At 39.5% G+C, this 13346-nt stretch overlaps 1 protein-coding gene across 1 annotated transcript in view; it reads left to right on the top strand.

Moving 5' to 3' along the window:
• Positions 1-942: 942 nt before the first annotated feature.
• Positions 943-13346, top strand: part of DIAPH1 (diaphanous related formin 1) — an 86072-nt gene continuing 73668 nt past the window's right edge. The window contains 1 exon segment of the mRNA XM_039836365.1: positions 943-1188. Within this exon segment, the coding sequence (XP_039692299.1) occupies positions 1072-1188 (117 nt within the window). The 5' untranslated portion in view covers positions 943-1071.

The following is a 13346-nucleotide window of genomic DNA, read 5'->3' as shown; positions in this document are numbered from 1 at the left end:
AGAACAGATGTTGCTGAGAGAATGAATGAAATTACTAAGGGAGGAGGCGAACTAGTAGAGCAAGAAACACACTCTTAGAGAACACCTGTTCTTCTCACTCAGGTTTGGTTTATGTCAGTAGGGAATCCCGGGTAAACATAGAGCTTGGCAGTCAGACAAATCTGGGTTTAAATTTTTACCAATTACGTGTACTTGGGCAAGTCACTTCAAGTCTCAAAGTTCAAATTTTCTGTGTAAAATGGTGAGACTAGTGGAACTATGACGTGGCGTTATGAGGATACAGTGAGCAAATAAATACATGTAGAGTGTTTTATATAGTGCCTGGCATAGAGCAAATGCATTATGTATTGTGACTATTGTTTAGGCATACATTGGCAATAACCGGTTTTTCTGTACTAAAAACAGATCTAGAAAGTAGTAGACCTGGGATTCAAAACTAGGTAGTGTAACTGCAGGGCCAATCAAGTTCCATTCTAGCACTTGTCTTGGACCAAGCTCTGTTCTTGGCACATAGCTTTCAATAAATGTTAGCTGTCACTTTTTAATTTAAATATTGCACACATAAAACTATTATCCTGGCATTACATTTTCTGCCAAGATAACAGTCTCTCATGTGAATTTTGGTTCAGATAATATCCTGGTCTGGGATTTGAGAGGGTCCAGGCTTTACAGCCACGTGGGCAGTGCATGAGAGTGGAAAGGCCAGAACTACTTCCACCGCCAGGGGGCGCTGTTCGCGGTTGCAGCCGCAGAGAGTTGCACCGCCCACTCGTCACCCCCCCACGTGGGTCCAAATGGTTAGGCCCGCTGGGCAGGTAGCGCGCTTCCGCGGCTTCCCTCCACCCCTCTCCCTTCCCCCATTGGTAGGGGCTGCGGGTCCGGGCGGAAGTGGGGCAGGCGGGCGGGAGCAAGGCGTCGCCGTTGTATATTCATGAGGCGCGCGCAGCCCGGCATGCTAATGAGGCGGGGCGCGGCGGCGGGGTAAGAAGCTGCTGGGCGGCGGCGGACGGCTTGGATCTGCCGGGCGAGAGCGGTGGAGGTGCGTGGTCAGTAGCCAGCGCGAACCTGGACATGGAGCCTCCTGGCGGGGGCCTGGGGCCCGGCCGTGGGACCCGGGACAAGAAGAAGGGCCGGAGCCCCGACGAGCTGCCTGCGGCGGGCGGTGACGGCGGCAAATCCAAGAAATTTGTGAGTGTCCTTCCCACCCCGTTTCCTCAGCTCGGCCCGGTAACAGCCCTTTGGACCCCGGAGATCTCCGCAGCCGGCCCCAGGGGTGCACGCCTGTCTCTAGGGAGCCGCCCCCGCGCCTCCCTTTCTCGTTTTGCTGGGTCCTGGGCTCCACAGCCCAACATCCTACCCCTCCAGGACCTCGGGGAGCCCCGGAGTCCCATCCGGCTCTTGCCCCGGCAACCTTGGAGCTTCCTGCATCTCCCGCCCGCACGCTCTGCCCTCCGCCCCCATAGCCCCGGCAGGTCTCAGCCCCATCTCTTTTCTCTCAGCCCCACTTCCTTTCTTCTTTATTACCCAAACATGCCTTCTATTTCTTGGTTTTCTGTGGTTTTCTGAGTCCATTTTCTCCTGTTAGCCTCCTCCCCCCTTTTTTGGTATCTCCTTATTTGCTTCTCCTAAAGGTCACTTCCTTCCCCAAGATTGATCGCTTTCACCTGCTAACTTTCCTCCCTCCCAGTCCCCTCTTTGGGCCCTAAGCTCTGTGTCACCTGATAATCTTTTCTCTCGGGAATGTTACCTGACTTGGGCCCTACCTTCCCTCCTCCCTTGGACGTTTGTCCTTGAGATTGCCGGAATAGGTTCATGTCCAGGTCCTATGGTCACTGGGCATGACGATAATTTTCTTCCCAGTGTTTATCCAGAGAACTTGTCACTTTGCCCTGTTGCTTATCACTTTTCAGGGGGTTAGAACTTTTTTCATGATTATGCCCTTCTTGACCTAGGATGATGATAAACCTCCCCTATGGGGAGGAAGTTAGACTGCAAGTCCAAGAAGTTTGTGAGTAATTGAATTGCTTTCTTTACTTTTCCCATGATAACCATCTCCTCAACTCTTGTGCCACCTCCTGTGCCCCAAGGCTACTTGGCATCCGTTTTTCTACCTGTAGAAGAGTATAGCTTTCCTCAGGTGCCCATTACTTCCAATCGGAGTCTGAAGGAATATTGATATTCATGTAACCCTATCATATTTCATTACCTTCACCCACACTAAATCTTACTCCTCTCTCCAGAGAGCTATTTGTTTGCTTTTACTGTAAAAGCTTTGGAAGGCATAGGGTACTGTCCAAGAGAGGGAAAGGGTCTTGGATCCTAATAATCATTTGCTAGTTGTAACTGTAGTTATTTAGTTTTCTCTTCCAGGCAATTATGCCCCCAGCTCAGTATCTCTTTTCACTCGCCAAATGGCTTCTCTTTCCCCTTTCTTTCTCTTTCCTCTTATCCCCACCCCTCAGCATACTGACTCAATGCCACAAGTTTGGGAAGAAAACTGATAGTGATGGAATCAGGAAGAAAATGTTGCTTTGGGACTTAAAGGGTTTGAGATGTGGCGAGTATTAAACAGAATTAAAATAGTGATTCATCTCTTCCTACCTATTTCTAGCAAGGTAGGTGCTTCTGGACTGTCCAGTGACTTACAGGCTGTCAGAACTGTCTCTTTTTATTTGGGGAACATCTTTTTTCTCCAGAAATGTAGGGTTAATAGTAAAGATGACCCTTCCCTTATGGTGACTACAGCAACATTTCCCTATGTTTCTTCAAGGGTAAGAATTACTCTCTAGATAGAGAGCTTTCCTTCTAAGATTTAAGTTCTAGGGCCCATATTCCTTCTATTTCTGTATCTTTTTGTTTTGCTCTTGTTTCCATGGGTGGTGTTTGACCTTTCTCACCCAAGTTCCAGTTATTCCTGCTGATTTATAGTGACCTTTGTGACTTGTTAATGTTTTTCAAGTCCCTAATAGAATTTTATATGTGTTTTTGTTTTATATAACACTTGCGTGCTTCCTGAATGTGTGAAATCTACTAAGTGCATGGTGCTGAAAGGTGTGATACCTCAGGAAATAACTCCTTTTCACCTGTTTTTTGGAAAGTCCGGAAAGTCTTGCATATGCTGAGTGGATTTGGCTCAGAGTTGTTGGTATTTGCTTTAGAGAGGGTGGGGCTGAACCAAGTTCTCCTTTTCTTTCTGAGGTACTGGTCTTAACCCTTAACTTACTGAATTTTAAAAAACATATAGTGCAGGTAGGAAGGAGAATTGCATTAGCAGTTAGGGGATTGGAAAGTTTCCGGGAAAGCTGTGCTTCTTAACCTTTTTATTGCCAACTATAACATACCTCAAGGCATCAGAATATTGTCTCCTTCATTGCCCTTTTTATGAAAAATCTGTGGAAATGATAGACTAGGAGGAGCATTGCAATTCACTTCTCTTTGTGGGTGGGTGGAGTGGGCGAGATTGCTAGTGTGCTTTTGTTATCCAAGGCTTAGTTTTCTTGAACTACAGGCTAAAAGTGAACTCAGAGCTGTTTGCTGGCTCCACCTTTTCTACAGTGTGTGTCCTCTGGAACCCCATTAAGAGTGTACTTTATAAAACTTCACTGGTTTGTCTTCCGTGTGCAGGAAGGTTATTTGCATCCAAGGGGTTACTAATCCCTTTAGCTGCTACATACCTTTTTTGGCTTATGCAGGTTGTAAGTGCAGATCAACTGGTGAGGACACAGAGCTCACACTCACAAATTGCCTAAGATCTGCTCTTATTCTCTGAGGCATCTTGTGTGGAAAGGAGATGGAGTCTAAGTTGAAAAGTGGTTGGGCATCATCTTTTAAAAATATATGGTTGTGAGAGATGCTGACGTGTGTGGCTGGAGCCAGGCTGCCTGGTGTTCCCCCTTGGTTCTTTATGAGTCTGTCTTCTCCTGGGCCATGAGCATATTCCTTCTCCAGCATTATTCTAGTTCCTTTTGGAAGTCCTGAAGATGAAGGAAAATAAATTCCAAATGAACAGAGTGTTTTCTGATTTTTCAGCAGTGATGGATGTGGGTGTCAAATAGACTGATTTCTGAAATATGTGTTAGGGGAATAAGTATAACCAGTATATTAGGAGACTATTCCTACATTGTGTAGACTCTGTGTCTTCTCATACATTCAAGAAATTGATCTGTTCTAAGAAAGAATATTGCTACCTGTTTCAGCTAGGAGCATAACTTTGTAAAATACGAGTTTCAGTGTGGGATTAGAGAAAATAGAAGGTAGATAATTTTTAAAATCTTGTTTAATTTCGGATGTCTATGTTGAATTATTACCAGGTTGCAGTTTCATGCCCTTCTAAAAGCAAAATGATAGTGAAAGTATAAATGTTTAGTTGTAGATCCCTGTCCAAAATGACAGCAGTTAAAGGTGAAGGATGTCAGGCAGGATTTTAAACAGATATTAGAAAAGGTAGAGAATATAAAAGAAGTGGAGTTGTTTGTGCAGATTTCTGCTTCTCTTAAAGGAGGCATTACTTTTGATACCAGAGTTCACAGAAAATGAAGGAGTATATAGAGAGCCTCATACAAGTCATTTTTTTTTTCCTTTTTCAAAAGATGATAAACACAGGGATTACTTAGTTTGGAAAGAGGGAGGGAAGCCTACAGGAATGTTGTGGAGGTGCTTAAGATGACAGGATGATACCTTAAAAATTCTGCCCTTGCTGACTCGTCTTTAAAGACAGCTCAAGGATCCACTTGATAATGTTACATGTTTTTGTCTCAAAGGAAATCCTCCCTCACAGGAGGTAAAACTAAGAGAATGCCTCAGAATTAAAATCGCTGCCATGGGAGAGTTGGTAAACGTTAGAGTATTTTATAAAAAGAGTTGAAAATGTTATGACTTGTGAATTATGTTTATTATAAAAGCTAATTAGTAATAAGTGAGAAGTGATTTAACTTTGTCGATGGGCATATGGGTCAGAAGAGAGTAATTTTATTTCTTGTATGATAAAATAACCTTTTGCTATCCCCTGGGGCCCTCGGTGTATTTTATAAATGAATTGCCAAGTTATTCTTGGAGAGTTATATTTTCAGTGAAATGTAATAGAGGCTTAAAAAGTAAGCTTATGCCACATATGATTTAGAACAGGTTAAAATCATGTTTATTAACAAGAAATACTAGGTATTATATAAGGTTTGTATATGCAAATGGATTTTCTCCCATTTTATGTCTCAGCTGAAAGCATTCATGGTTACAAAAAGCATCCCCATTTGAAACAAACTTTGCGTTAAGTGTTTTTCTTTATTATGTCGAACCCCCTATTCCCAACCACTTTTGTTTGAAAGCTCTGGGAAAAAATTCACCTCTTACTAACCAGCAAAGTGGGTGTTTGCTCTTGGGGTTCAGTGAGACAAAGCCAACTCTCTCCCTGTGCCCAGCTGCCTGTCATCCCTCCCTCTTTGTTTTTAGTCCCTCCCTGCTTCTATAGGGGCTGGTTCAAGTTTCAGTGATTAGCCAGCCAGGCTTTTGAGGAATCAGGACAGTAAAAGCTGTCGATACTAAAATTTCTTAAAACCTCAAAGCTAAAATTGAAAAGTAAAGAATATTTTACCAGGAGCATATTTTACCCTTTTTTCAACCCGTCTTTTTTTTTTTTTAAACAGTTTTTAGAATCAAGTAATCCTTTTTAAGGAAGTAAAAGAATTACTGAAGAAAAAGACAAATATTGAGACCAGTATTTTAATGAATTTTACCACCAATTACTGGATAACTCTGGGTGAATCATTGTTCTTCCAACTCTGAGATTCTTACTTCCATTCATTGATTAAAGCTTACTGTGAATGGCAGTCTTAAATTTTAGAGTTGGAAGGGACTTCAAATGTCATCGAGCCCAGACACCCACTCAGTGCAGCAGTCTTTACAGCTGTGGGTTGGAAGCATCGGGGGGCTAAGGAGTGAATGGAGGAAGAGAAGCACACGGTTTGGATTCTACATTTCCTTTAGTAAATTTCAGAATCTTGGAGTAGCTGGAGTTGTAGAAAGGGATTATATAGGAGAAACAGATACACTTCTAGAAGATATAAGACTGAGAGAGAAAGAAATGAAGAAACTGGCTCTCTGTTGCTTGACTCTGACAATTAAAGAGTGTCAATTTGTCCTTTAAATATTTGCTTAAATTTCTTTACTCTGAGAGAGAGACAGAATAGATTAAGGGGACACAAAGGAGAATAAGCTTAATGGAACTGAATTAAGAGAAACACATGGCATTCTTCTGTGGAAGCATTCTTATATAGAATAAGGGAAATTCCATCCTTGGTGGTGGTTATAAGTGGTCCTTAGGCAGTAGCTACTTTGGCATTTTGTTAGGGTAGCAGATACAGGTAGAGTTTATGGTGGCCTGGATTATTTTTCTGGAATTCTGATTCTGTGACTTTTTCCCTGTTTTAGGAATAGTACTGTGTGTAAGCACGGGATTTGTTTTCTTTTAAGATTTAACATTCTTTAAGGACCCAACAGAGGGTGGTTTAGAAACCTTTGCTCCTGAATGTCACAGAAAACCAAGGAGTAGACCTCAGTAGTGGACATATATTTCAGATATAGCTGCCCTTTTTTTTCTTTTCTTTTTTCTTTTTAGTGTTAGCTCTTCAGGATCAGATAAAAAATAATCCTCACTTCCCCTTTTTAAAAATTATCTGGGGTAGCTCACATTTTATTTAGGGATCTTCACCTTTTTTTGTGCCACAGAGCCTTTGGACATCACCCCCCTCCCTTTTTTTATAGCTCTACTTACTGTAATTAACATACAGTAAACTGCATATATTTAGTGCTCAATTTGTGAAACCGTTACCACAGTCAAGATAATATATCCAGTACCCTCAAAAGTTTCCTCTTGCCGCTTTGTAATCCCTCCTTGTCCCTCCTTCCTGTGCCTCCATCCCTGTGTAACCACTGATTTGCTTTTTGTAACTGTAGATTAGTTTGTATTTTTTAGAAGTTTATATAAATGGAGTCATACAATATAAACCCTTTTTCCTGGCTTCTTTCAGCATAGTATATGTTGTTACATTTATTAGTAGCTCATTCTTTTTTTTTTTTTTGCCAAATAGTATTACATTGTATGGATTTACCATAATTTGTTTAATTTACCTGTTGGTAGGCATTTGGGTTGTTTCCAGGCTTTGCGTTTTTGTTTTTTGCTATGTACATTCGTATACAAGTTTTGGTCTGGACATATGCCTGTATTTCTCTTGTGAATACTGAGGAGTAGAATGACTAGGTCATATGGTAGGTCTGTATTTAACTTTTTAAAGAAATTTCCAAACTGTTTTCCAAAGTGGTTGTACCGTTTTACATTGATCAGTCTTAAATTTTAGCCATTTTGGTGGATATGTAGTTGTATCTCAGTGTGGCTTTAATTTGCATTTCCTTGTTGTTGTTAATCCCCTTTTTATGTGCTTATTTGCTATCTGTAAATTCCTTGAAGTGTTCAAAATTTTTGTCCATTTAACATTTTTATTATAGCCTAAATACCAGTCCTTTGTTGGATATAGGTTTTGAAAACATTTTCTTCTTCCTGTGACTTGCCTTTTCATTTTCTTAACAGTGTGAAAGGCGAAAGTTTTCAATTTTGATGAAGTCCAATTAATCTTTTTCCTTCTTGCTTTTTGTGTCATATTTCAAAAATCTTTGCTAAAATTAGTCACTAAGGTTTTCTCCTCCCTTTTATAAGTTTTATAGATTAGCTCAAATTCTCCTCTTTTCTACCGTGGATTTATGAGTTATATTCTATACGTTGTCTTTAGGATATAAATTTTCACTTGTAGGCAAGACAGAACATTTCTGATACTCTTTGGATTGGGGACCTTTGAGATCCCATTTGTCCTGGGATCATTTTCATCTTCTTATGTGGTATTAGAAACCTTTTGTTTGCCTGTACTCAGTGTGCTACAAGTTGTATAATCTCAGTCTATCTATAAATATTAATGAATGTTCAGCATCTTTATAGATAGGAAGATTGATTCATACCAGACTGGAACGACAGGGAGTAATAATAACAATAACAGTAATAATAGCAGTTGTTGCATACTGATTATAGCCCTAGCACTGTGCTAAAGAGCTTTAGATTCATTATCTCATTAATCTCTACATCAGCCTTATAAAATATAGGGCACTGTTGTTGTTCCTGTTTTATGGGTAATTAAACTGAAACTCAGATCAAGCAGCTTGCTTTAGGTCATAGAACTGGGATTCAAACCTAGGTCTAACTGACTAAAACAAAAAACCCATGTTCTTATTCACCACATTGTACAGACAGTTTACGTGTGTCCAGTTTTTGCACCTTCAGTATAAAAGAGTATTCACCTCTAGGAATTTCTTAGATAATTTTGGTATCTCTTTCGAGTCCTTTGACAACTGCAGTTTGTTAAAACTGAACTCTTCTTCAGTCTAATTGGTGGGAAAAAAGTATTGGGTCTAGATGTACAAAGTGCAGTGGCTAAATACCTAACTGCTTTTTGCATTAGTAATTTAGACTTTGAAACCATTGCAAGAATCTTAATTAAACCTTTCTTATCTTAGGCATGAAAAAGTAGCTGGAAAACCTATCTTTCCCCTGACTCATGAGTTATTAAAAAATTGTCTAAATTATTATTTTTTGAAATGTAACCTTGTCTCTTTTGTAAGTAGAACAGCTCTAACAGCATCACCTGTCAGGAATCTTAGTTGTTTAAATTGCTGAGAGCGGCAAATAGTGGTGACAGAGATGAGGAGAGGAGGAAGCTGTTGTTAGACTATCTCTTTAGTTATCTTTTCTATATTTTAGAATTGACATATGGCATTCTTAAAGACCTCTCTTTGTGGCCCTGACACTTGACCATAAGAATTACAAATAGCTAATAACTCCAGGGTCTCTTCTGAGTCTGGGGACTGTAGAAGTTTGTTCTTTAGATCTGGCAGTTATTTGCCTGTGGTTAATAATTAAGACATTACTGCAGAGATTCAGGTACTTGGAACTAGGATTTTTCTGTATGAATAGTGGCAAAGAGTAGAAAATAGTTTCTCTTGTTTGTCCGAATCTACATGGATCTACTCTAGATCCACAAGGCTGAACATCAAAAAGTCATGTGGTTGTCCTGTCAGGTTCAGTCCTTGCTTTTTAAAAGATTATATTTTCAGCCAGGTCTAGAAGAGTGGGTAGGAAAAGTTCTAAAGCCATGAACATGTACTTTAAAAGCTGTAGAAATTCAGAGAAGTAAAAGAACTAAGTGGAAAGATTACTCAACTGAGAGTCAGAAGACCTAGGTTTCAGAATCTTAGAATGCTGGCAGTGAAAGGTTGCTAAAAAGCTTTTAATTCAAACCTTTTATTTTATAGATTAAGAAATGTGGGCCTAGAGATGTGATCTGCCCAAATTTTCAACTAGGTCTAAGACTGGAACCCCCATCTCCTACTCCCTCTGCAGTATTTCCACGTATTGCTGCTTAGTCTGACTTTGCTACTAATTAATGTGAACTCTCGGCAAGTCACTCCACTTTTCTTGTAAAATTAGAGAGTTAGCATGTATGATTTCAAAGGTCTATACTAATGTCCCAAATTCTATAAATGATCCAGAATATAATTGCGGGTAGTGCTCGTTAGCTTCATAGAAGATGAGAGATATGACAGGTCTTGGAAGGAAATCCAAAGATTTGTAGGGAAGAGGAAGAGGGAAGGGATTTCATGGGATGGGGAGCAGTGCAAACAGAGGCTCAGGGATATGAATGTGTGGCTGTAGCAAAGAGAAATGGTTGGATTTGTAGAGATTATTTGAGTCCTGGGAAGGGTTTTTAGGTTCTCTTTCTGGACAAACCTGAAGAAAGCAGTACTGAAAATTAGCATTTTGTAACATGTCATGAGGAATGTTGGTGCATTTTTGGTCCTGTGAATACATCATGGTGACAGTAAATCAACATATCCAAGAATGAATGGATTAGTGTTAAGGTTCCAGCAAATCATTTCTATTACCTAGATGGAGTTTAGATAGTTCAGTTTGTTTGATTTCCGGTCCTTTTAAATATTAATACATCCCTCTGTTCAGACTGTCAGTGATTAGATTTCAAAAAATGTGTCTTTCTTCAGCTAGCCAAATTGTGGGCTTAAGTGGGAAGTGCCATTGTGTGAACAGTCCGAGCCTATCTTTGGGCCCTGTTGTTTCTTCTAAACATTCTATAGTATAGTGCAGTATAGGTTTTGAGTGCATGCTTATTTGAAGTGTTCTTTAGTCTTTCATGAATGCAAAAAAGTATAGAGGGAGGGAGGCAGAGAAAGAGAGAATGAATGAATGAATGAACGAATCTTTTTTTGGGAGGTCTTATCTCCCATCTAGCTTGTAAAGTGGTTAAGAGCAGTGGTGGTATTTAGCTCACGTTAGCAATATCCTTTTATGTATTTTAGTTTTAATGGAATCTTAGGATTATTTTCAAAGTTCTCAGTTTCTTTGGTCTGATGTGGGAGATTTGACAGCTTTGAAAACATTAGTAGTCCTCTCAAAAGGTAGCTATGAGGCAGAGAGAATCACTAATGTAACTATATCCGGCCAGAAGAACTCTGTTGAGAAAAAATTATTATTTCTCTTTAGAGATAATATCTTATAGTTTTGTCTTGTGTCTAATGAAGGAACTTGTCTATAGGATTAAAAATCTCTGCATTAATTTCTGCAGTACATGGCTGCTATTATCATTATGAATGAGAACAGTATTTGACCCAGTGCTCTAGGGATTGTTAACATACATTTAAAGTGAATGATTGCTAAGTCTCCATGGTATTTGAATCTATTAGTATCACAATCTTACATGACAACAGAGAGGTTTACATAGAATGTTAAATAAAGAAGACAAGGATGAGTCTTTACATCCTCAGGAGTTCTCTGGATCTCCACAAAAAAATTCTAGTGGCAGTAGGAGTGCCCTATTTTTTTCTTGAACTGGTAGCCATAGAGTCCCTTCAATTCTTTCATTTGGTCATAGAAACAAAGTAATTTTGGACTCTTCTAAAATTATTTCATCATGCTTACATGGGGTCTACGGAGACATTTTTAGCTTTGTTGGTTTTTATGCAAGATGTGTGTCAGGCATAGAGGTTTCTAGTGATTTCTTGATTGTTATATTTTAAAAAGATGAGAGTTGGCTTTAGTTGGCAGCTCTTTGTATCCGCCAGGGCTTGTTCGTTTTACTTCTAGGTCCACGGGTGACGTCTGTTTCCTGTGATTGAAACCACAAGAAGAAGTGGTGAGAAGCCGCTGTAGGATATGCGCTATCGGACAAGCAGCAGGCATTGGGCTGCCTTCAGAAAGAGCAGCAGTAGCTAAGCACAGTGTTCAGGGGCCTTTGAAGAGACCCCAGAAATGATATGACCCAGCTTCCTCTTAAAATGAGTAGAACACTGAAGCCTAGAGGTGTTAAGTTGCTCAAGATCATGTAATTAGGTGATCTAGCTTTTAGACTCCACTAACTATTCATTATTCTTTCTCACATTGCGTTGTCACCCCTAAATTTTGTAACTGTGCCCTGCCAGAGTGTTTACTTAAACAGAGCGCTGCTGGAGAAGAATAAATACTGGTGAGCATTTTGAATATGGGAATTGGATGATGTTGCTCTGCTTTTAGAAGCTGTGCTAATCATTTTTTATGCTTTTGTTTTTTCAGAAGAGACATATACATTTTCAAAATAAGAATATCTAAGAATGACAAATTTCTATTTTTCTTCTTAATTTTACATAGTATTTGAATATTCTAGTCATCACTATGCACAGATATTTTTACAATATTACAATTACGGTTTACACACTTTCTGCTTTTAAAACAGTGTATTATAAACATTTCCAGCTTTCTAATCTTTGCAAGTTGCTACTTTTATTTGAAATGGAAATGTAATTTTTATTAGAAAAGTGATCACATTTTTCCAAGGAAACCTAAATGTATATAAAAATAGAGTAAAACAATCTCCTACCTTGTTTTCCAGAAATTATAGTTATATTTAAATATAACCAAAGACAAAAATACATGATACATGGAAGTCTCTCTCGAGCCTAAGTACTTTCGCATGAAATTTTGTATATGTTTGTGTAATATATATAGTTCCACACAGTACAGTTGCTAGAAGTATCAGAAGGACTTTATTTTAACTCTTGTTTATATTTCTGGTATTGATGGAGGAGTAATGATACTTCACCCCATGTTCCCCTTTCTTCCCAGATTTTCTCAAAATAAAATCTTATTCTAGATTTGTAAAAGGCCAGAAAATGTTTACTATGGTTTCATAAGATCAAATCTGGCTTTTTGAGTAGTAGTGTAATTTTTGGATCAGTTAAGTTATTATCAGTAGGCCGTGATTATTTCTGGGTATTCAGGAACGATGTGAGGATAGAAAAAAAGAGATGTGATCATCATTTAGAAATGAAGGGCTTGAGAGTGGGATTTAAAACAAGGTGGCCTCCTACTTGGTGCCTGTATGTAGAAGCAGTATCAGCTGCAGGAACTTCCTGTCTACCAGGCCTTGGGTGTGTCAGACACGTGCCCTACTCTTGAGGAAGAGTAGATGTCCTGGTACTCACATCAGAACATGGGAGGAGAAGATGGTTGCTACGGAGATTGAGAAACAGTATTCCTGAGTCACTGTCTCCAAATGAATGGACAACACCCCTTTTTTAAAGGAGTAATCACAGTGTTTTCTCTAAGCTGCAGGCAGTAAAGAGAGAGGCCTAGTAAGCAAGTAAAGAACAAGTATCAGTATTTGGAGCTTGAGAAATTTGTTGAAACTTTGGTAAAATAGGTTAGCATTAGTTATTTTCTGTGTATTTATTCTAAAGGTTTCTCAGAACCTTAGGGTGTTTGAAAGGGAGGAAGCTTTGCTGACTGTTCTTTCGCCAAGTGACAGAATGTGTGTGCACCTCCTTCCTGACAGCAAAAGAGATGGGCATGTCTGCCACACCTTATGATACTTGATAGGAAACTAGGACTTCCAGAACCTGAGCACTTTCTCTTTTGGTAGCTTGTTTTCCCAACCCACAAGTGCTTCATAGTGCAATGCACTGGCAGTTTGTTTGGATGGACTGGTAGGAGGAATGCTATGTTCCCAGTCTGGTTTCCACCTGTTCTGCTGAGCTGGAATAGTGAAACTTGAGTGGACTTTCCTTCTTGCCTCTAGGCTATCAGCTATCTAGGAGGCAGGCTGTGCCAGTCCCAGGGCTTCAAGATGTAGGCAAAAAGTTCCCCTAAGAGGCTTGCCTTCTTCGACTAATAGAAGATTATTAGAACATATGTCAGATTGAATTCTAATATTCAGATAGTTTTCCCCTCATTTTAATTACAGTCAGGAAATGTGGTTTATTGGAAA

Source organism: Pteropus medius, unplaced genomic scaffold (assembly GCF_902729225.1).
Source record: "Pteropus medius unplaced genomic scaffold, Ma_sr-lr_union100, whole genome shotgun sequence".
NCBI classification, from domain to species: domain Eukaryota; kingdom Metazoa; phylum Chordata; class Mammalia; order Chiroptera; family Pteropodidae; genus Pteropus; species Pteropus medius.
The sequence above is the reverse complement of the archived record's forward strand: the minus strand, read 5'-3'. Positions and strand labels throughout refer to the sequence as shown.